The sequence below is a fragment of the Acinonyx jubatus genome, chromosome E3 (genome assembly GCF_027475565.1).
Source record: "Acinonyx jubatus isolate Ajub_Pintada_27869175 chromosome E3, VMU_Ajub_asm_v1.0, whole genome shotgun sequence".
NCBI lineage: Eukaryota > Metazoa > Chordata > Mammalia > Carnivora > Felidae > Acinonyx > Acinonyx jubatus.
In genome coordinates this window covers 30,199,626-30,223,747 of record NC_069398.1, presented here as the reverse complement: position 1 = coordinate 30,223,747, position 24,122 = coordinate 30,199,626, and the positions used below count along the sequence as shown (strand labels likewise).

The window sequence follows — 24,122 nt, the reverse complement described above, 5'->3', positions numbered from 1 at the left end:
GAAGGTGTAGATTGGGCAGATTAGTCTGAGGAAGTAACAACTTGCGTCCGGTCGTCTGAGAAATGGCTTTTCTGGCCCAAACTCCAACGGTGGCTCCGAAGCCGAGGAAGAACGGCAGTGGGCTTCACCCAGCACCACCTGCTACGGGCAGTGCTCTCGGCAGGGGGACTCATCAGCCTGCCAGAACCTCAGCTAAGGTGTTCTCTGGGACTCTGCAAAGACCAGATCTCAGGTGATGATGTCAATCGTGTGGTTCCAATGGACAAAAGAGCAATTAATAAAGAGCAGTCATATCCTTCTACTTATAAAGGGTGTGCGTGCACGCGCGTATGTACACAAAATAGGAAAGATCTATATGCAGAGCAGAGAGGAAGAGGAGGAGGAAGAGGATTTACACAGACACTTGGACAGTAGTTAACTTTAGAATCAGCATTCTGGGGGATCTTCAGTTTTCTTTTGCCTCTTGCTAGGGAGTTTTTACATTTCCGACAGGAACATGTTATTCACATTTAAGTGAGGAGAAAACAGTTTGCAGTCCAGGCAGACAGGGATTGAGAACGACTTTCACCCTTTATGACTTTCTTTTAAAAAAAAATTTTTTTTAACATTTATTTATTATCGAGGGACAGAGAGAGACAGAGCATGAGCATGGGGGGGGGGGGGGGGGAGCCAGAGAGAGGAGGAGACACAGAATCCGAAACAGGCTCCAGGCTCTGAGCTATCAGCACAGAGCCTGATGCGGGGCTCAAACTCACAAACCGCGAGATCACGACCTGAGCCGAAGTCAGACGCTTAACCGACTGAGCCACCCCGGCGCCCTTACCCTTTATGACTTTCTATCTTGTCGATTCTACCTTTTGTCATAAACATTTATCATTTTTATAATTTTAAAAAACAAGCTGAATCCATAACAAGATATAATTTCATGAGTTCTAAAATCTGGACGAGATACATAAGAATAAATTATTTTTGGAATTCCTTTATATTCCAATCATTTCATTATGTATTTAAAAACAAAACAAAACAAAAAGCGCCAAATCAGAAACATCCAACAGGGGCGCCTGGGTGGTTCAGTTGGTTCAGCGTCTGACTTCAGCTTCAATTCAGGTCATGATCTCGCAGTTCTGTGAGTTCGAGCCCCACACTGGGCTCTCTGATGTCAACATGGAGCCCACTAAAGATCCTCTGTTCCCCTCTCTCTGCCCCTGTCCCACTCACGTGCACACTCTCTTTCTCTCAAAAATAAATAAATATTAAAAAAATTTTTTTAAGAAACAATCATATGGGAGCCAATTTGACAATTTAATTTTTTTTGAAAAAATAAAAAAAATACATAAATAAAATTAAAAAAGAAACAATCCGGCAAAACAAGCACTCTCAACAGCATCTGTGTGATTTGGCTCCAGGGTCAGGGGCGAGGAGCCCAGGACCGGGGAAAAAGCTTATGCAAACACCTGTGTCACTTCTACAGTGAGCCTTTTATTCTTTCTACTCAAATCTCCTTTCTAATGGATACATTTCGTTAAGACAGCAGCCCCAGATTTTATTCTGGAATTTCTTACTCTGTCAAACACAAAAGGTATGGAATTGAGATCAACCAGGAAAAGGATGACCACACGTGCAAACGATCCAAGGCAACGGTGACAATACACAGAAAGGATCAGACTGCAAAAGATTACGTATCGAACTCAAGAGAACAGAAAGGAACTGGCAGAAACCAGGAGACTCCAGATGTCACACAATTCTTTACTAGAAAGGCAGAATTTCCCGGCTATAAGACCAAGGTTGAGAGTTTGGGTTTGAGAGGAATCCTTTTCAAAAGCTGAGGACCTGCAACTGTCTAGACAGGAAGTGATCAAAACACAAGCAAATGTTCTGACCGAGTCACGCACAAGGGAGGGAGGCGTATTAGGGATGTTAAGGAAGTGGTGAGGGGAGAGCTAACTATACAGGCAAAAGGGATTTTTAACGATACAGGAAATGGTTGAGAACCAAACACCGGGGAAGTGAGTGTAGACTGATTCTCATCGGCCAGATGATGAACATACACACACACACACACACACACACACACACACACACACACGTGATTTAAATCTCTCTGCAGCTCTCTGAGACAGGTCTGATCCCCTGTAGATGTGAGGAAGGATCTGAGGGGTGAAACAATGCAAGATCACACTGGAGTAGGAAACCCAGGACTCACAGCTCTTTCCGCTAGACCACCGTGTCAACCAAGGGACCTCCAAAAAGGCCTCTCTGTGTGGAAGACTGGATATAAACTGGGACATGCAGAAGGAACAAAACTCCTATCAGATCAAACCAAGCTATTCACATGCGCGCCTGGGGATACATAATACAGCCACGCTAAGACGGATGGTAGGTTGGAACAGTTTAGGGTCCTGAATTCCTGAGCCTGTAAAGGAAATAGCAGAGAAGAGAAAATGCAAGTAGTCTGATTTGAACTGTTGGGGCAAACATGAACATCTAACTAGGAAGCTTCTCACCTAAAAAGGGGGCAGAAAGCCTGATCCACTTGGCAGGAAACAGAACTCGCTTTATCACGGGCAAACAGAAGTTACGTTTGCCAAAAGAAAGATGGTTTCTAGAATCAAGATGGAGATGATTAAGGAAGAACTCTGGGACAGTCTTTTTTGTTTGTGTTAATGTGTTTATTTATTTTTGAGAGCGAGCAAGACAGAGTGTGAGCAGGGGAGGGGCAGAGAGAGAGGGAGACACAGGATCCGAAGCAGGCTCCAGGCTCCAAGCTGTCAGCACAGAGCCCGACACGGGGCTTGCACTCATGAACCACAAGATCGTGACCTGAGCCAGAGCCCGATGCTTAACCGACTGAGCCGCCCAGGCGTCCCTGGGACAGTCTTGAAAGGGAAAGCATTTCCCATGGAGAGCCAGTGCCCGCTGTGAGCTCACTACTGGGGAGATGCGTGCCTTTCTGTGCCCTTCATCCCAGGTGGACTCAGGAGCAGCCGAGGGCAGGAGGATGAAGGGCAAAGACAGGAGTGGAAGGAAGGTGGAGGAATGATTTTCTCCAGGGCCAAAGGGCCGATCGTGACTTCTAGCTAACACTAACCAGAGTTGGTGTTTTACATGTATTTGTGTAATTCTCTAACGCCTGTACCTCGTCAGATTGAGAACGCCTTTGGATGGGGACTTTGGAGGGGTGAAGGGGGCAGAGAACATGTTACTTTGCTCACTACTGTATCTCTAGTACCTAGTACATGGTAGAGTCTCCATATTTAATGGTTAATAAATAAACACAATTCTTACAAGAGCATACAAATTTTAGGGGTGTTCTCCTTTAAGAAGATTCAATCCTGTAGGACACCTGGGTGGCGTTGGTTGGTTGGTTGAGCGTCCGACTTTGGCTCAGGTCACGATCTCACGGTGTGTGGGTTCAGGCCCCGCATCAGGCTCTATGCTGACAGCTCAGAGCCTGGCACCTGCTTCTGATGCTGTGTCTCCCTCTCTCTCTGCCCCTCCCCTGCTCACGCTCTGTCTCTCTCTCAAAAATACACATTAAAAAAACACTTTTTTTAAAGATTCAATCAAGTGAAGATTCAATCATAGATAAGAAATTTTTAATTTTTAAAGTATTTTGTTGCAATGGAATCAATAAATTAGTATGTTACGATCACATAAAAAGTGAAAACAATGTTGGAGCGGTACAGCCACTGTGGGAAACAGTGTGGAGCTTCCTCAAAAAATTAAGACTAGAAATACCAGGCAATCCAGTAACTCCACTACTAGGTATTTACCCAAAGAAATGAAACCACTGATTCAAAAAGATATATGCACCTCTATGTATGCTTACTGCAGCATTATTTGTAAGAGCCACGCTACGGAGCAGCCCAAGTGTCCGTGGACAGATGAACGGATAAAGAGATGCGGTATATACGCATGATGGAATGTTAATCACCAAAGAAAGGAGATCTTGCCGGGTGTGGCAACGCGAATAGACCTAGAAGGTATGATACTAAGTGAAATGAGTCAGAGAAAGACAAACACCACATGATGTCGCTTTTATGGGGAATCTAAAAACACAACAAAACAAAGCAGAAACAGACCCATAAATACGGAGGACTGATGGCTGCCAGAGGGGAGGGAGCTGCGGGGCCGGGCACAATGCGTGAAGGGAAGAGGGAGGTCAGAGAGCGCTCCCTGTTGGTGACAGATGACGGCTACGCTTGTAGCGAGCAGAGTGTTCGACTTTTCAAAACGCTACGTTGCACACCTGAAACTAATGTAACATCGTGTGTCAACTGTGCCTCGTGAGAAGTAGGAACTCGGAGACGAGCGAGTAAAATCAAATAGACTGTCTAGAATCACCACTTTTGTTCACGTAAAGAAAAAATCCTGAGGCACCGGAAGCTGAACGCTCCTAGAAAGTGGGGGAAAACAAGCAAAGATGGGAAATAAAAAGAGAGACCTGGAGGGTCCATCCAGGGAGTCCAGCATCTGCGTAACTGGCATTTCAGAAGAGCAAAGCGGGGAAACAGAAGAGGGGAAACTGAGCAAGAAGCCGCTGCTGGTTCGGCTGATCCAGGAGGGAGGTACGCTGGCGTGGCAGGTGCTCCTAGGAGCTGGGGGTTCCGCGAGGAGGGGATGGGAACTGGGGTTTCAGCGAGGACGGGAAGGCTCCAAGTGCACGCTCTGTGACTGTGGGCCATGCAGCAGACCGGGGCCAGGGATCTCGGGATCTCGGAGTCAGAGAAGGCCCTTTCGGGGGGCGTGCGAGCAGACCCAAGGGAACAGAGGGAATGGGCTACATGAGGGTCTCGGAGACACTCTAGGCAGAGGGGAGGTGAAGGCCAAGGCCCGAGGCAGCCACGGCGAGAGTGCAGCAGCCGAGGGGGAGCAGCCAGGGCCGAGCCTGGAGCACCTGCGGGGGTTCAGCTGGGGGCTCGGGGACAGGGGACGATGGCCGAGTCTCCAAAAAGCTCACGCCGGCTGCTGCCAAGCAGCAGCCTGTGCAGGACAGTGAGAAGCAGGGGGCATGTTCGGAGGAACAACGACAGATAGGGCAGATAGGCCCCGAGCGGGGGGGGGGGGGGGGGGGCCAGGGAGCTGGAGGGCAACATGCGGTCGGGGCAGCACTGTCTGCTGAGGACCACGGACACGGGCCCTGGGAGACGACAGGGGAGGGGGTGAGGGCGGGCACTGAGGTAGGACAAACGAGAAGCTGATGAGGGGCCCTCAGATTCGGGACCATCAGGCTTAGAAGGGTTCAGAAACCTCCACGGAGAGCCCAGGGCAAGCAAGTGTGGCGTTGACGGGAGCAGCACACAGACGGAACCCAGGGTGCCCTCGGCGACCCCGGGACTGAGCCGGGGGCCGCCAGTGCTCCGGGTGAGGAGGACCCGCACGAGGACTGGCAGGGAGCCAGGGGGCAAACCAGGAGAGGGGGGCGTCCGGAAACCAAGTGGAAAAAGTGCTTCGAGAATAGGGAGCGACCAGAGGCGCCAGGTTTCGCTGACAGGCCAGGGGACATAGAGGCCCAGGAGTCATCATGGCGTCTGGGGGAGATGGAAGCCAAGGAGGGCATCCGAGGAAGCGGGGCAGGGGCGGTGTCAAGAGGAAGCAAGAGACATGGGAGCAGGACGAGGGATGCTCACAAGTCCCCCGAGGGCTCCTGCTTGAGAACAAACAGGTCAATGACTGAGGCAGAAGCCCCTTTGAACAAATTTGTGTTTTTCCTGGAATTTCTCTTTTCTTTGCTTTATTTGCCTCGAGTGCCTCCTTAACATGTAGACAGGAAGGGGATCGCGTCCGGGGAAGGTTCAAGAAGGGTGCCGTCCTAGCGCACACACGCGGAGACTGACCCCACAGAAAGGAACACGGTGAGGAAGCGAGGCGGATGCGAACTAAGAGTAGGACACGCACTGTGCGGGGGACAGGGTGGCTCTCCTACAGGGGGCCGTGCAGGGAACACGGGGCCACGTGGGTAGAGGTGCCGGCAGAGAGACTCCACTGGGGCCGTGGGTCGTCAGCGGCAGAGGAGGCGCAGTCGGCAGCCGAGGGTGAAGGTGTCGGGGCCGAGGCAGAGGCCCAGGGGGCGCACAGGTGGGGACGCAAGGAGCACAGCATGGCTGCGCCGGCCGCTGGGACCTCCCTGGGCTCGTGGGCGCCAGCGTGGGAGAGGCCACAGCGTGGAGCGCACCGCCCCCCGGCCACCCTCCGGGCCCGAGGACGGGACTGTTCAGAGGCGGGGTTTTGCCAGGCAGGGGCAGCAGGCCGAAAGGGCGGCGAGGGGGTAATCGTGACGGCGGACGACGCGGAAGCAGGGAGCAGGGATGGGAAGGGGGGCAAAGAACAGAAACAAGGTAGCAGACTCCGAGGGTGACGGGTGGTCCTGGATGAGGCCAAACCACTTCGGGTGAAGTTAGGACTAAAATCAGATTGGCTCCAGACCACTGCTCGGTGACGCTGGGTGCCCGAAGATAGGACAGCGATGCCTTCAAAGTACCGAATGAAAATTACTTTCTTCCTAGAAATCTATAAAAAGGGCAAACTGCAAATGAACGTTTTCCGTAAGACCTTGGAAAATTCACCTCCCACACGTCCTTTCTAAGAAAGCTGCTTGAGGGTACAGTCCGGTAACACAAGGGAGTAAACCAAGGAAGAGGAAACTACAGGATCCACAAAACCATGCTCTAACCCGGGAAAGCAGTGATGCCCGTGACCACGACTGTGCAGAAGACCTAAGGAACCACCAGTCAGACTGGGCAGTGTCCACGAGGGAGACACGCGGGGGAAGCGGGGGCGGGGGGTGGAGGGGGGCAAAAGATCAAGCTTAATCGGACAAAGTAAAGACATAGCCTGGTTTTGAAAAAAAAAAAAAAAAGACAAAGATGAAGAAATTCTTGGAATATTAAAATTTGTTCTAAAGGCAAAAATCCTAGAAACCACTCAACCCCCTCGGTGAACAGTATTTACACGGTCCTAATAATGTAAACAATGTACTGATTTTCAAATTAAAGACAAATTTTTTTTGTAATGTTTCTTTTTTTGACAGAATGCAAGCAGGGGAGAGTCAGAGAGAGAAGAAGACACAGAATCTGAAGCAGTCTCCAGGTTGAGCTGTCAGCATAGAGCCCGACGTGGGGCTCGAACCCATGAGATCATGACCTGAGCCGAAGTCGGACACTTAACTGACTGAGCCACCCAGGTGCCCCAATAATGTACTGATTTTCAACACAAAAATACTAGGTAGATAAGCACAGGGAGCTACTTAATTTTGGCTACAGAACAGACTATAAATCTCCAACCCTGGATGACAGAACATAGGAGGGGAGGGCAGAAGGACTCCTGGAGGGGAAGTCAAAAGTATTTATATCCTTCTTGCTTATGAAGAAAGAGGTCAAGAGACAATGTGTCCAGTTGACAAACCAACAAATAATGGTGAAAACACATCATGTCAAGTTACCAGGGCAATGATGGAAGATCTAAAAATTGTGACGGCGCCAGACTAGGAAGTGACAGTATTAACATTAGATGCAGTCTATCTGTGTCTGTGACCATAAATCCTGAAGTCAACGGATTATGCCTGAACTTGATCAGTTTAGTGACATAAAGTCATCCATCGGAAGAAACTGTTAAAAGGCAATGGTCTCAAAGGTGAAAAGAGGCAGGACGGGAAACAGCAGCTTTTAATTCTTCTACTTTTAAGGTCATTGGCATGAATGATCTTGACCAGCATTTCACTTGACAAAATTCCTTTGACACAAATGCAATTTACATGCCTTTCTCCCACCCTGAAAGTCCTCTACTGAGAAAAGTAAGGCTGCCTCCCTCCCAGACTAATTTCAGGAGCAGGCCTCTCACGTCTCAGGTTAGAGCTGCCAGATGAAGCAGTGGGGTGGGGGGGGGGGGGGGGTGTTGTTGAAAAGTTTAAACCAATCTTTCCACAAAATAACGGAGAAGGAGATGTGTCCTCCGGTGGTTCTCGGGACATGCTCACAGAGCCCCGACAAACCCTTACTCCCAGAAGCACCGAATGCCATGTGGAGACACGCCCAGCATGAAGCAGGGCTGACCGAGAGCCTCACCTGGCCACTCCGCCATAATCCAAACCTTCTTCTCCCCGGAACTTGACCATCAGTCGCTTCTTCAGATCCTTTGGCCGCATCTTCATGATCTGGCGATAAGACTCCTGCACGGCAAAAAAAAAAAAAAAAAAAAAGCGTCAGAGAGAAGAACGGGTCACATTCTTACTGTTCTACAGAGATTCAAGGTTGTTGGTAATGGAGCCCGAATCAGGATAAATAGTCATTTAAATCTGAGTTTGATCTGATTCCTAGTCAGAATGTTGGTCTGATGTCCAGTGTCTGATGTGGGGTAGCCCCTGTCGCCTGACCTCCCCGGGTGTCCCTCAGGAACAAGGAGCTGGTGCCGGGCAACGTCGTACCCAAAGGAAACGCACACCCCCATTTTCAGCACAATCGCTAAAGGCCTAGGGACAGACATCCTCACCAGAGTCCATTTTCTCTACGCAAATTGATTTTAATGAGGCCATACTAAGAATGACTTGTGTATTATAACCAAAAGGAAGATGTCACTGGAGAATCTGGATAATAAAAGAATTCAGAGCCTGTTTTTGTATCTAGATAGAGGTGAAAAATCGCATAATTTCCAGGGAGTCAAAAAAAGCAAAAAAGTATTTAAAGTAAGATCTATGGGGGAATGCCTGGGTGGCTCAGTCTGTTAAGCGTCAGACTTCGGCTCAGGTCATGATCTCACAGCGTGTGAGTTCAAGCCCCGTGTCCGGCTCTGTGCTGACAGCTCAGAGCCTGGAGCCTGCTTCGGATTCTGTGTCTCCCTCTCTCTTGGCCCCTCCCCCGCTAGCGCTCTGTCTTTCTCTCTCAAAAATAAATTAAAATGTTTAAAAAGAAATTTTTTTTAATAAAGTAAGACCTATGGGAGCTTACCCAAAACACAGAACACAGGCGGCTAGCCTAACCTTCAGCTACTTTTTTGTTTTAAGTGCAACTAGCTAAACGCTTATAGATATTTTCAGTGATAAGGCACTTCAGACTCCTCCCCTGCTTTCAATTTAATGTAATTCAAGCCTTCCCATCCCAAGAGGGAAAGGGGATGCTGAGTGGAAATGATCTAGCAGCAAAATGTGAAGAATGCAGCTCTTTTCCCTCCCTGCTCAATGGCCATTCTGGCCAGTCCATCCATTCGCCTAACCGTCGTCTGTGCCCGAGCATCGAACATGGCCCTGGGCGCTTTCAGCGCCCAGTGAGGACGGCACTGGGCTGCCTGCCACTGTGTCCTCACCTTCCGTGTTCAGGTCTCACCCAGCCTCTTTTGATCACTCCTGCCCATGATTCCACAAAGGCAGGCAGGACGCAGACCAAACATCACCGAGACTTTACCTTCCAATCACCTGCCTTGAGAAAAGGGCCCTGTCTACAGGAGGTCCCGCCTGTTTGGTGGCCTTGATCCCACAGGGGAGCTGTATGAAAGACAACCCTTTCCAGGAACCATCGGATCTTCCCATTTCCAGAAAAGACAATAAAGTGGCCACTTGGCCCCCAAGCTTCTCTGAGGAGGCGATGCCCTTAGGTGAGATGGCAAGAGCAGAAGGAGGGATTGGTTCTGGAGAAACCATGCGGGCTGCAGGAATATATAACCGGCACACAGAAGAGGATTTACAGTGTTATTTAGTGCTAGTTTCTGTGTGAGTCTCTGTATTTTCGTTTCAGAAGCTCTCTAGCTTTTAAACTCCTACCACAGGAGGAAGTCCAGTCTGTCTCTCTATATGGCCATCGGTCCTGATAAAGCCCTGCAATTTGCTGAGTGATAAAATCGGTACCCGAAACACCAAACAGAAAGAACCTGCTGTCTGTCAACAGGGTTTAACAGTCTATGCCTCCCTGCTGGTCGCGCCGAATTCCATACCTCAAATATTTCTTCTCTGGACACTTCGATGCGGCAATGACCAGCCTGGGGTTGCTGAAGTGAAAGCTCGTGTCTGAGGACCTTCAGCTTCTGGACTAAATCCCTCTCGTATCTCTGGGCGGGAAGCTCCTCATCCTCCACCGAGCCCTCGCTGGGCAATGGCAGCGGCTGGCTGGGCTCCTTTAGTTGGCACTGGTGACTTGAGAAGAACAGAAACATCAAGGTCACCCCAAAAGCAGCGGCCCAGGGAGCCACAAGCAATGCCCCCCCTGGTGAGGGACTGAGGAGCGAGCTCATCACACAGAACTGCAAGAAGAGATGTTCCCTCTGCTGACATAACCATGTATGAAGATGCATAAACACTGACAGTGGCCACCACTGGCCTAAATACAGGGGTCCAAATATGGCTTCAATCCAGAAGATACCCCAGTTCCAAGCAACTGCTTACCCTACAGCTTATCACTGCTGTAAATAAAAACAGAAATTGCTGTCATTTATCACACATCCGGTATGTATCTGAGAGACTGACCGATGCATTACTAGATGCGCCTTGGTAGTCAAAATTCAATGGAGCCGACGTGAAAACTTTCACGAGCAGGTTATCGTACAAGAGCAAACAAGGCAAGTGCAATCTAATGGGAACTATTCCTCATTTTCGCGACCAAGAGATTTCTAAGCCCACTCACAAAACTCCAGCGAAATCAAGGACTAGGACTAGTAGAGGGATGAAGTGGCATTCGTCTTGTCCAGGTTTGGCCCCTAAGGTCAGGTGTCGGTGAGAAGAGCCACATGGGGCTCTTACGCTCTTGAGAACACGACAGAGCCAGAACACTGACTGTGGGATCCAAGATAACTCCCAGTTCCAAGTCATCCAGGAAGGACGGGCCCAGGAAAAGGCTCTGGCAAGCAGCAATATGGACTGCGGCAGCCCGTCCAGATGGTGACGAGCGGGCACGAAGGAAGAGCCTGGTTTCAGGGGCTCTCGTGCCAAGGGCCACACACTCCCTCAGAGAGCCACGTGCGGGAGCTTTGAACGTGGAGCTGTACTGCCTAATGCTGTCATCTCAGTGACTTTTATTTAGGCTGCAAGCAAGAAAAGACGGCAACAATACAGTTTCAAAACTGTTCACAACTGAGGCGCCTGGGTGGCTCAGTCGGTTAAGCCTCTGACTTCGGCTCAGGTCATGATCTCACAGTTTGTGAGTTCAAGCCCCGCATCAGGCTCTGGGCTGACAGCTCAGAGCTTGGCGCCTGCTTCAGATTCTGTGTTTCCCTCTCTCTGCCCCTCCCCAACTCATGCTCTCGCTCTCAAAAATAAACATTAAGGAAAAAAAAAAACAAAAACTGCTCCCGGCTGTCCTGAGAGTTTAAAAACCCGCAACTGTCCACCAGACATTTATTGTATTTCGCTTACACTTAACCTCCACTAACAAACAACACAGTCGATAAATTAAGAGAAATATTAGTAAAAACATTAAATTACAAGCGTAAGAAATCTACAAAGATTCTGTACAAGTCTTACTTCATGATGTGATGTAACCTTGGGTCTGTAAACTGGGTTGTTCGGTTATTATGATCTACAAAATATATTCTCCCCGAGACTGTACTTCTGACTTCCCAGCCTGGTGGCAGTGGTCCGAGTTCATCACAGTTCACGCTGTTAAGGTCTCTGCCGAAATGGAAGAGAACAGACAGGTTTGTCCGTCTGAGTGTGGAGGCACGAAACCAAAATGTCAGCAAGAGGAACCACAGGAGTCCCTGATCAATGCGGCCAACGTCCCATTCTGCTAAGAGGGACAGTCACGGCGCGACTCACGCCAAACTCCCACCGAGTCCAGGACTCTGTGCTGCAGGTGGCAGCGAAACCCGACAGATAAAAACGGAGCTCTAGGAGCCCATGACCCTGATGGGGAACATGGCTCATGGTCTACCCGGGGAACAGCGTTTCTTCCTCGAAAGAGGGCCAAGTAGCAGGAGGTAGATGATTGTTGTCAGAAAACCATCTGAATTTACAAGTTAAATTAAATGCTCAAGGTCACAAAGGCGGCTTCACTTGAAAGGCTCCCAGAAGCGCAAGTTCAAGGGGATATACTGACACCCCTTCAAAATCTCACAGTTCAGAACAGCAGCACCGGGAAGCGGCATTCTCGTGCTTTCCTTGCCTTTGTTACATGCGTGTCTCTGATTCTAACCTCTTGGTGAATGATCTCAGTACAATCCGGCCACATGGGAACACAACATTACTGGCCAAGTCGCTTGTCTAATCAGCACAAAGCCTGACGTTTCTTACAGCGGGTACTGGAGACACCTCATTCGTTTGCAGGTAATATTTCCATTCTAATTATAGACACTGAATCTTAAATTCAACAGAGACTTGGAAAGTCAGCAACAAGAAGTCTTTCTCAGATGAAACAAGTGATGAATAAAAAGGATGTGAGCATTACTAGAAATGTTATTAGGTAGTAATGCTATTCTGAAACAAAACAAAACAAACAAAACAAAATTTGGAAAGGAAAGCAAAACGAAGAAAAAAAAGAAGAAACTTAACTCCATTACAGGGTGGGGGAGGGGCGGGGGTCTCTCTGACCTGGGCTCAGATGTATGGCCTTGTAGAAGGAAATCGCATAGAAAAGCTTCATCTCCCCCAGGAATGGTCCCCAAGGGACTGAGGCAAGAGGGACAGTAAAGTAGAAGAGAGAAAGGGTAATAGAGTCTTTACATTTCCTTTGTAACTTTTTATTATGGAAAACTTTAAGCATATAAAAAAGTAGAGAGAGACCACGAATGAATAACCAACCTCGACAATTATCAACTCGTCACCCTGTTGCAAACCTAATCCCCCCTCCACTCCCCCCACCCCAGTTACTTGAAGCAAATCCCAGACGTGCTATCATTTCATCACCCGAAATGATATCAATATTGATATCAATACATCGTTGGTATTTTTAGTGTAAAATGGGAACGGCACATCTCGAAGGGCTTATTGGCTTTTCAAGCAAGGGCACGTGTGATTTCATCTAGAGCGAGGGTCTCTTTCAGTTACGTGATCTGATCTCAAGACACAGGTTTGCTTCCTAAAGGACCCACGGGCGGTACAGTAGCCGCCCACTGACCACGTGGAGTCTGAAGGGGGCAGCAGAGAGCCTGGGCCCAAGACCCTGGGATGACTGCTTCAAGCCCCAGGGGTGCTCCCTATCGCGGAGGGCAGGGGTGAGGGAAAAAGTGCTGGCGGAGGGGCTGACGGTGCACGTCCGTAGCAAACGTACCTTGGTATTCTGGGGTCGTGCCACGTGCTAACTCCAGTCTGCGTGTGCAAAAAGTAAACTTGCCCCTGCACCGTTGTCCTTTGCTCTGCACAAGAAATCAGAGGGCGCAATTAGTTCAATTCCAAAGAGTTTTCAACGAACCCTCTTAAGCACAGAGTCTAAGCTTCCTTTCAATATTCTTTAAAATCAGGGAGGAAAGGACAGTGGGTAGCTTCCGCCTGACCTCCCACTTGACAAGCCCCATGGAAGTATCTGGGCGGCTCTCACTTCTTCCTGCCCACACCTGCGGAGGCAGCGATCTCCTTACTTGGCCACACCCCGGGAGTCCCTTCCATCTTGGTGCTGACCTCACCTTGGCCCCGTCACCTCCGTCTGCTCTCACTTCTGCTGTTCTCTGCACATCTAAATTATATTCCTCCCTCACCGGGTTCTCCTCTCTGCGGCGGTCAGATGATCCCTTCCGTCCCTTCTTTCCCTTGTACCCGACGCCGAGCTTCCCACATTCAAATTACTGAACGCTCCATCCACCCTCATCCAGCCCACGCGTCATTTTGGATTTTTTTTGGTATTCATTTGCCTAAAATTTTCACACGATTGCTAAACTGGGAGACTGGAGTGATTGCTGACAAATTCATGATGCACCAGATTTATCACCACCTTTTTTACTTGGCTTTCTTCTGACACGACCATCGCACGGCCCCACTCTGCAAATGTCCACAGTTACCGCACGTACAAGTTACTAAAACAAGCTTAAGAAATGCAACCCTGCCGCTCACACTCCGGTGTGGCTGGGTGGGTTCTCTCACCATAGCCTTCGGGCAGTTCTGGCGACTGGTGGCCGTGGGGACGGTTCTGAGGTGTCTGTAGTGACCCCCGGACCTCAGGATTTCGAAGTCGCTGTGCCTGGAGCCTTTGATCTTGACTTGGGGATTCCACAAACCTGCAGTCCCCTCCCCCAGCCGCAGCACCAGTACTGTCTGTGTAAGGGGCTGGCTCCTCCATGAAGCAGCTGAGAGGCCTTCCAGGTCCTGAGTCTTCATACACAGTTCTAGAAAGGAGAGCAGCACAGCACACATGGGAACACCGGCCCAACACAAGTGCCCAAAACCACACCCGTTTACTGTGCTTTTCTTCAACAAGATAGATGCCCCCAAGTGCCCAGCTGTACGAGATTCCTTCTGTCCCATCTAAACAGAAAGGTAGACTTTTTCATGAGGAACAAGCAGCCAGAGGGAGCCATCTGTCAAGTGCCATAGAGGCCACGGGCGGGATCTCATCCTGGGGGAGAGTTGAATGATTCAAAAACCCAACCTTGTACTGTAAGGAGCTCGCAAAATGAAATTTCATATTTCTTGCTTTAAAATCAAATCCACGGGGGCACCTGAGTGCTCGGTCAGTTAAGCGTCCGACTTCTGCTCAGGTCATGATCCCATGGTTTGTGAGTTTGAGCCCCACGTCGGGGTGCTGACAGCTCAGAGCTTGGAGCCTGCTTCAGATTCTGTGTCTCCCTCTCTCTCTCTGCCCAACCCCCCCCCCCCCGGCTCTCTCACTCTCCCTCTCTCAAAAATAAACATATATATATATATATATATATATATATATATATATATATATATATATTCAAATCCATACTCCACTTTCCTTGTTACTTTACTCTCTAGTAGACCTTCAGGTTACATAAATACAGCAATGACTTTAAGTGCTCTCTAACATAAATCTTTACCTCCTAAACTTTTTTGAAGACAATTCGCCTTAAAGGCTATTTTTTGAAGACTATTCACCTTAAAGCCTATTTTCCCTCATTAGCATTAAAAAAAAATCATACATTGAAAACTTTCAAATATATACACAAATTGAGAGACTATCTCAACAACCCCCCCAAACTTGTCACCAAGCTACAACAATGGGCATCTCACAGCTACTCCTCCAGTGTCTCCCCTCTGCCAGGTTATTTTGAAACCAGTCCCGAAGTGTTTCCATTTCACCCTTAAATACTTCAGCTTATGTCTTGAGAAAACAAGGACTTCTTCCATCATCGTGACTAAAAACAGTACACTCGTTTTTTTTAATATCATCAAATACTAGTGTCCAAATTTCTCCAGCCAATTGTCTCATTACTCAGAATATATACAAGGTCCCCAACGTGCATTTAGTAGGTAGGTATGTCTCTTTAAGTCTCTTTTATTATGATTTGTAGATTCTCTTCCTCTTTATTTCTCTTCCAACGTAATTGTTGAAGAGTTGTCTTCTACACTCTCCAGAGCGCCCCCTTCTGGATGCTGCTTAGTGTTCCGCAGCAATTTCTCGGTCCTCTTTCCAAGGGGTGTGTTAATGTCAGATTAACTCTCTTTTGTGCTGTTTTAGCAGCTATTAATGGTTACTGCCCAGCTCCATTAAGGCACTGGGGATCACAAAACTGTGATAGTGACCAATGAGCTTTTAAGTTTTTCTGTGTGTGTTTTAGGGTTTTTCTGCTGAGTGTCGTTATGAACTCAAGAATTTTAATATATTTGATTTGTTTCAATCCACTAGTTATAATTCTTTCTTTAAATTTGTAATGTTTATTTATTTATTTAGAGACAGATGCAGCAAATGGGGGAGGGGCAGAGAGGGAGGGGGAGGGAGAGGGAGAGGGAGAGGGGGAGGGAGAGGGAGAGGGAGAGGGAGAGAGAATTCCAAGTAGGCTCCGTGCTGTCCGCGCAGAGCCCAACATGGGGCTCAATCTCACAGACCTGATCATGACCTGAGCCGAAATCAAGAGTCGGAGGCTTAACTGACTGAGCCACCCAGGCGCCCCCACGGTTACAATTCTTACTGATGCTCAAACTCCCATCTTTGGCCAGCGCAAACCTCTTTAAATTGGATCCTGAGTCTTATGGGCACAACCCCACTAGTCTTTACAGCTTCCTTTATAAACAAGGAAACTGGACCCCAGTTTTATCCCAAACTGCATCTCAAGCATTCAGCACAAAGGTGTGAAGGCTGTTTCATAGACAGTGAGAGCCCAAGGCAGCAGAGAACTCAGCAGGCATCGCCACGGGAATACGTACCCTTCATTCTCTAACAGTCCTCGGCAGTCTACCACAGACCCTCCAGTGCCTATTCTGTCTCGTGTCTGTAAACTGACTAAAACAGAAAAGAACGTCTTGCATTAAAATCCAGTGGCATTCCATACAGTTGTGATACAGTGAGCCATTGCAAAGGTGTAACTTACGTACAATATTATTATACAAAGCGAGGCACATGTATATACATAAACACAGCTAGTCCTGTGCTTTCATGTCTGAAGCATTTACTCCATTACATTAGCTCTACACCACTGCATACTGTTTGGAACATTCCTTGTAAATGTGGAGGAGAGGCTGTGTTTTCACGCTCTCCATAAAAATAACAAATTCCCGGTATTCACTTCCTCTAAGTTACCTCACTTTTTAAGAAGATCTTGACTCATGTTTAATAAGGACACAGAGAGCACTTTCAGTATCTGCAAAGTCTAGATGAATTTAAATATTTATTCTCTATCCCTACTGTGAACAACAAAGACGTTTACAAAGTTGCTTCTAGTTACTTGTTTTTCCCCTGGCACATCACTCCACAGAGAAAAAGAAATCACAAACAGGAAAAGCATTAAGTGAGAACTTTCTCATTATGATAGTTTTCAGGATGCATACCCACTGTTGACTTATTTTGGGTCAAATATATTCAAGACAATACCTAAAAGATTTGGGGTCGTGACTCACTCCGGTACACTGCTAAAATACTAGGTTTTCTCCGATTCCTTGCAATGCACACAGGCAACATTTGAATTACCCAGAATGCTAATGAAATGGGGTGGATAACAGAACAAGCCACTTAACAGATAAATCACTTCCAATGGAACACCTCCAGTCAACACTTGTAACACTAGCACATTTGATCTTTTTTTTTATCCTAAAGAATTCAATCCTGACTCTATAAAATCCTATCACATGGAAGTCTTCAGAAGTCATCTTTGCCTTTTATGCATATTACAGGTCTTCCTGAAGAAACTATTTCTCAACTCTGGTACATGTGGCCACCATTCTTGTCACGTACTCTTGGTTAAGACCGTGGCAAATTAATTGTCTATTAACGTGGTGATTAAAATTATATTTAAAAATTATAACCTGAAATCTTTTTGTAGCCTAGTCATTTTAACTCAACTTGGAATGACAGGATGAAGAGAATTCAATAAAATAATAAAACCACACAAGACGAAAGTTTCTAGCGCGGAAAAGATGGCCCCGGATGTGGCTCGTCCTTTGAAAATATGTCACCACGGTCAGTGCCCGAGTGCACTTTCTCGGTGATGGAGAGCTGAATGTTAAATTTTGAAAAAGCATCTCTTTATACAGATGAGAAAGTTCTTACCCACTATTTGGCCACGAACTGCATCAGTATCTGAGGGAGTTAGTTTGCATAGATCCAAACGCTGGTCTGCAAACAAATAATTCAAAACTTAACCCAGGGAAATGTTAACTAGGGAGGAGGGCAGGAATTCTGTATTCGGTATTCAAAAGGAAAAAAAAAACAAAACGAAAAGATGCCTCATAACCCTTCTTCAGTTGTACTATAAGGCAGAAGAGCATTTTGGTTCTTACATCCAGTATCTTTTAATCTGCTGATGGCGTTGGAAAGCAGCCGCGCACAGCCCAGAAAGCCAGCTCCCTGCTTCTTGTGAATCTTCTTGTGGTTCCACACGCTGATGGTTATGGAATCAGTTTTCCCAACATATCTGAAAACACACAAACTCCTTTTTAATTGCCTCTTTGAATTACGATAGCCCGTTGAGATTTCATCTGATTGACTTCTTAGTACAAAGGAATCCTTTTAAAATGACGTTGGCTCTATATACCCCACACATAACAGGTGCTCAATAAATACACATCTACTAACTTCAAGGGGCTGGGGAAGGGCCGACAGCCAGTTATGTAAGAAGCATACGTGCGTAACTACATCATGATAATCATCCTATAACAGAGATTCACTCTATTTTTATAGTTCCAAAGGACGATGACATAATTCATAAAATCTCACCAGTTAAGCTTAACGTAGAATACTAGTTTGCAGCAAGGGCCTACTTATAAACCACAGATGCACCCAAAGCACATTAAAGAGTGCTTTCTACCTCCACCTACTCTTCATGCAAATCAACCAGAGGGCAGTTTTCGGGAAAAGGGGCAACAACCATCTCCCAAGCCACTTAGGATTCCTGAGTGTAACTAAAACGAGTCTTGGGATCTGGTTACAAAAAATCCCACCCAGACTCCATGCAATCTGTATTAACACAAAACCAATAACCGCTCAGTGTTCTTTTGATGACACTGTCTTAGCAGGGCCATGAAAACACAGGTGTATCTAAAATCATGGTCTTCAAAGTGCGATCCATGTTAGGAATGAATGTTACATCCATTCGATCATACCGAGCTATATTTTCTACAACAAACTTCATCTTCTTGTAGAAAATATAGTTCCTACTAAAAAGTAGAAATTTTAAAAATCAATAGAAATATAAGCAATATATATTTGAATAATAAGTATGTACAATAACAATGCATTTTCAAAAAGATTTTATTTTTAAGTAATCTCTACATCCCACATGGGGCTCGAACTCACAACCCTGAGGTCAAAGAGTGCCTTGCTACACCGACTGAGCCAGCCAGATGCCCCAATAAGAATGCATTTTTAAAGTAAAACTCTACAACAAGCTTCAGAGGTTCACTGTGGGGGGGGGGGGGGGGACAGCACACAAAGGACCTGAACTATACCCCTTTTTCTCCTGTCAGCATGGCCAGGAGATGGAGAAGGTTGAAAAACACAGTACGGAAGCAAACCATAAAAATCTATGAATATGTCAAATGCAAGAACTTCCAAGTATACAATAAAATTAGGCAGTATGTATTCATTTGGTTATCAGTGAGAAGTTAGTAATCATTTTTATTTTATTATTAAGTGCTTCTCTTGAAAGCTAGATTCCTGGTGCTCCCCAAATGGCTTAACAGAATATTCAACTCACAGATCATAGTGCTGGTTCCATTTTGGGTCCAATGTGTTTTTCACAGTGTCCGTTGAGTGGCACTGCCCAGATCCATCCACCACAATCTTTGCAAAGGGGTCGGGGAGTCCTAAAGGAGAGGAGACGGCCACACCGGGATGAGACTACACATCCATCCATGTGACACAGAACACAGTCTCACAGGCTACAGAGAGCTTTGAGATCATCTAATTTGGTGAAGAACTTTACCCTGGGGCACTGTATTCTCTAATTTAGGGTTAGTTTGATCAGCAAAATAAGTTATTTCTATTTAGCTTTCTAAGAAAGGCAACCCAGTCTGACACCACAGATTTTTAGGGGCTAGAAAACTACAAAAACTAGGCTTAAATTTAGAATCATTTCTGATGATCACCAACTGGGCTAATTAAATGGAAGAAAAGAGATCTATAATTCATTATATTTATACCTCCTAAAAAAATAACACCTAGCAATCTTACTTACTGGGCTTTGTCTATTTTATCTACGAACCCAAGTATTCACCAAGTCTTAATTAGGTGGGTTCCTAAATGCTGGCGTATGAGTCGCACAGATTTATAGGATCAGAGAGGCGGCAAGTTAAGGGTTTTAGAGACATGCTTGATGGGGACCACTACTCCGGAGGTTCCCAGCTCCTTGAATAAGGCCTGTGAATCTAAGTTTCTTCACCTTTAAAGTGTGAATAATACCACTTAAGAACTGAGCTGCATTCTTGTGAGGATCAGAGAGTGAAGAAGTTCATGCTGCAGGCACTGACTTGATAGTGGTGAATTTCTGCAGTTAAGGGGTGATTTCTTCCTTTGGAAAAAGATCCCCTCTGGTTTTTACGCTTCCTTTAATTATGAGGCTTTTAAAATGTGATTTGATTTCTAAAATTTGACTAACAATTTGACTCAAACCCAGCTCTTTTACAGAAAAGCGTCTCGTGTGTATTTGAGCTGAGAACACTTCATCCAGCAGAAAGCAACAGATTCAGGGCTGGAAAGACGGAGAAGACAGGGTGCGGCCAGAACAGGGAGTGAGACAGTTTCTCTTGTATGAGTTATAACGCTACGCCTAGGAGCTCGAAGCCTCCACGTTGTTGCCAACTTGGAAATGAAGTTTGTCAAACCATGGGTCCGTTCGGTAGAAGGCAGAACTCTGAGGGGAATATGTCCAGTGTTGTCTTTTTTTTTTTTTTAAGTTCAAATTACAAAAATATGTGAAGAATACTAATACTGTAAGAGAGCAAAAGCAGGTGTGTACTTACTGAAGAAATCTTTCTTTGCAAGGTTCTTGGCACATAACACTGAAAACAAACAGAAATGCTAGGGTTAGCATTATGGAGAAGATTTTCATCGCATCTAGTTGCTATGGACTGGATTGTATTGGACCCACCCCTGGGCCCTCAATTCACGTGTTGAAGCCCTAACCCCACTGTGACAGCATTTGCAAGAGGCCTTTATAGGAGGTGCTTACACTTAGATGGGGTCACCAGGGTGGGGCCTTAAGGTGAGATTAGTGCCCTATAAGAAGAGACCACAGAGCTCGCTCTCGGTCTGTTCTCCATGTAAGGGCGCAGCAAGATGGCTGTCTATACGCCAGAAGTGGGCCCTCACCAAGAACCAAATCTGCCAGCGCCTTGATCTTGGGCTTTTCCAGCCTCTAGAATGGTGAGAAATAAATGTTCAAGCCATCTAGTCTATGGTATTCTGTTATATCAGCACAAACAATTGAGACACAAGTCTATATTTGCAACACAAAAAAAATTCTAAAAATTATCTTTGACAATGATGTCTTTCAAGTTTAGTAGCACATCACACACACACACACGCACAAACTGACAAGCAACTAAAAAGTATTTTCTCCTCCAATTGGGAGTCAGCCATAACAAATATAATTTTTTTTTTTAACGTTTACTTATTTTTGAGACAGAGAGAGACAGAGAGACAGAGAGACAGAGAGAGAGAGAGAAAAACCACAAGCAGGAGAGGGGCAGAGAGAGAAGGGGACACAGAATCTGAAGCAGGATCCAGGCTCCAAGCTGTCAGCGCAGAGCCCAACACAGGGCTCGAACTCATGAGCCATGAGATCATGACCTGAGCCAGAGTTGGCCACTTAACTGAGCCACCCAGGCACCCCTAAAATGTTTTAATTTAAACTTGAAATCTGAAACACACAGAAATGGATTTATCAATATGCTCTTATGACTGCATAGGATCCCATGAATGCCAATTCAAATGAAGACCTACAATATTTACCTGTATAGCTCCTGCTGATAGCAACAAAAGGAGCTGTGCATCTCTGATAGTCTAATAAATAAGACAATTTTGCAAATGCTAGAGAATAGAAAGCAAGGGGAGATTGATAGAAAATATTGGGCCATCATCAAGTGCTGTCAAAAGCAAATGAGAAAATACATATTAAGAATTTAGCACAGGGGTGCCTGGCTGGCTCAGTTGATTGAGTGTCCAACTTCAGCTCGGGTCATGATCTCACAGTTCATGAGTTCAAGCCCTGCTTTGACAGCTCAGGGCCTGAAGCCTGCTTCGGATTCTGTGTCTCCCCCTTTCTGTGCCCCTCCCCCACTCATGCTCTGTCTCTGTCTCTCAAAAATAAATAAACATTAAAAAAATAAAAAAAGAATTTAGCATGGGGGTGCCTGGCTGGCTCAGGCAGAAGAGCATGTGACTCTTGATCTTGGGGTTGTGAGTTCAGGCCCCAAGTCAAATGTAGAGATTACTTAAAAATAAAATCTTTGTTAAAAGAAAAAAAGAATTTAGCACAATGTTGGCATAGAGACAGAATACAATTAAAGCTACTGTTATTATTGTAATAATGAGGTGGCATCAATTACTGTGAAGAAATTTTGTCACCTAATCTGTCACATGATTAAAGCTTACCAGATCAAGGGAAAATACACCAATGGCACTTTTAGAGTGCTTCACAAATTTTGCCAATTTTCAAGAATGTAGTATTTTTTTTAAATTTTTAATGTTTATTTATTTTTGAGAGAGAGACAGAGCACAAGCAGAGGAGGAGCAGAGAGAGAGGGAGACACAAAATCTGAAGTAGGTTCCAGGCTCCAAGCTGTCAGCATAGAGCCCAAAGTGGGGCTCGATCTCACAAACTGTGAAATCATGAGCTGAGCTGAAATCAAGAGTCAGACGCTTAACCAACTGAGCCACCCAGGCACCCCATCACCATCAATTTTAGAACATTTTCATCATCCCTCCAGATAGAGATCCCCTGCTCATCAGCAATTACTCTTCATTTAACCTCAACTCCCTCTACCCCACTCCTAGGCAGCCACTTATCTATTTTATGTCTTTGTGGATGTGCCTATCCTGGTCAGTTCATATAAACAGAATCATACAGTATATAGTATTTTGTGACTGGCTTTGTCCACTAAGTAGGTTTTTTAAAGTTCACCCATGTTGTAGCATGAATCAGTGATACTCCATTGTACGGAAAGACCACATTTTATTTATCCATTTATCAGCTCATAGACATTTGGGTTGTTTCCAATTCAGGGCCACTATGAATAATGCCATACAAGTTGTTGTGTAGACATAGATTTTTGTTTCTCTTGTTGGGAACCTACGAGCCGTTATGCTGCACATTTCGAGGACGTGTCAGACTGTTTTCCACAGCATCCGCACCATTTTATCTTCCCACTAGCGGTGTCTAAGGGCTCCCATTTCTCCACGCCCTCACTAATACTTACTGTCTCTGTGGCTTTTCATCTCTCTGGTTGTCATTTGCATTCTCTGATGACTAATGACTTTGAGCATCTTTTCATGTGCTTACTGGCTACTGGTATATCTTCTCTGGAGAAATTTCTATTTAAAACTTTTTTTTTTTTTTTGCCCATTTTTAAGTTGGGTTATTTGCCCTTTTATGTGAGAATTCTTCATTCTAAATATGTCGATATCTACAGACAAGATATCCTCATCAGATACAGGATTTGCAAATATTCTCTCATTCTGTGGGCTTTCATTTTCTTGATGGTATTCTTCGAAGCAACAAAGTTTTAATTTTGAGAAAGCCCAATGTACCTATTTTCTTTGTCGCTTGTGCTTTTGGGGTCATGTTTAAGAAGGCCTTGCCTAACCAAAGGTGTTAGAAATTTACTCCTTTATTTTCTTCTAAGAGTTTTAATACTTTTAGCTTTTTTACACTTTCGGTTCTTTTTTATTACAAAAAAATTTTTTTTTAAGTTTATTTTGAGAGAGACAGAGACAGCGCAAGTTGGGTAGGGACAGAAGGAGAGAATCCCAAGGAGGCTCTGTGCTGCCAGCACAGGGCCTGACTCGGGGCTTGAACTCGTGAAACAGTGAGATCATGACCTGAGCCGAAGCCAAGAGTTGGCTGCTTAACCAACTGAGCCACCCAGGGCGCCCTTTTACACTTTCAATTCTTAACTAGACATTTAGCCTATGATCTATTTTGGGTTCATTTTTGTGTGTGATGTGAAGAGGTCCAACTTCACTCCCTGACAGATGGCTATCCAGTTATACCAGCACCATTTACTGAGAAGAATATTTTTTCCCCATTGACTTGTCTGGACTCTTGCTGAAAATTTGAGAGCTTATCTGTGGTCCTTCAATTCTAGTCCGTTGATCTACATGTGTTTCCTCATACCATGACCACACTGTCTTGATTACTGTCTTAGTCTGTTCAGGCTATATAACAAAATACTACAGATTAGGTAGCTTATAAAAAACAATTACTTCTCACAGTTCTGAAAGTCTGAGATCAGGGTGACAGCACAGTTGGACAAGGGTTCTCTTCCAGGATGCAGACTTCTTGTATATCCTCAGCAGAAGGGGCTACAGATCCCTCTGGAATCTGTTATAAGGCAGTAATCCTATTCAAGTTTCCACCCTCATGACTTAAGTACCTCC

At 45.9% G+C, this 24,122-nt stretch overlaps 1 protein-coding gene across 6 annotated transcripts in view; it reads right to left on the bottom strand.

Annotated features, from left to right (window-relative positions):
• The window catches only part of SMURF1 (SMAD specific E3 ubiquitin protein ligase 1), a 108,434-nt gene that overhangs the window by 11,114 nt on the left and 73,198 nt on the right, over positions 1 to 24,122 (bottom strand). For 5 of the 6 annotated variants that reach the window (XM_053213521.1, XM_053213522.1, XM_053213520.1 and 2 more), the window contains exons 2-11: positions 20,486 to 20,524; positions 19,222 to 19,330; positions 17,807 to 17,940; positions 17,577 to 17,642; positions 16,238 to 16,313; positions 13,994 to 14,235; positions 13,188 to 13,272; positions 11,444 to 11,590; positions 9,922 to 10,120; positions 8,064 to 8,167 (exon numbers count right to left, since the gene is read on the bottom strand). In XM_053213521.1, coding sequence (XP_053069496.1) covers positions 8,064 to 8,167; positions 9,922 to 10,120; positions 11,444 to 11,590; positions 13,188 to 13,272; positions 13,994 to 14,235; positions 16,238 to 16,313; positions 17,577 to 17,642; positions 17,807 to 17,940; positions 19,222 to 19,330; positions 20,486 to 20,524 — 1,201 coding nt within the window. The remainder of the gene's footprint in view (positions 1 to 8,063; positions 8,168 to 9,921; positions 10,121 to 11,443; positions 11,591 to 13,187; positions 13,273 to 13,993; positions 14,236 to 16,237; positions 16,314 to 17,576; positions 17,643 to 17,806; positions 17,941 to 19,221; positions 19,331 to 20,485; positions 20,525 to 24,122) is intronic. The other variant, XM_053213523.1, reaches the window with a different exon arrangement.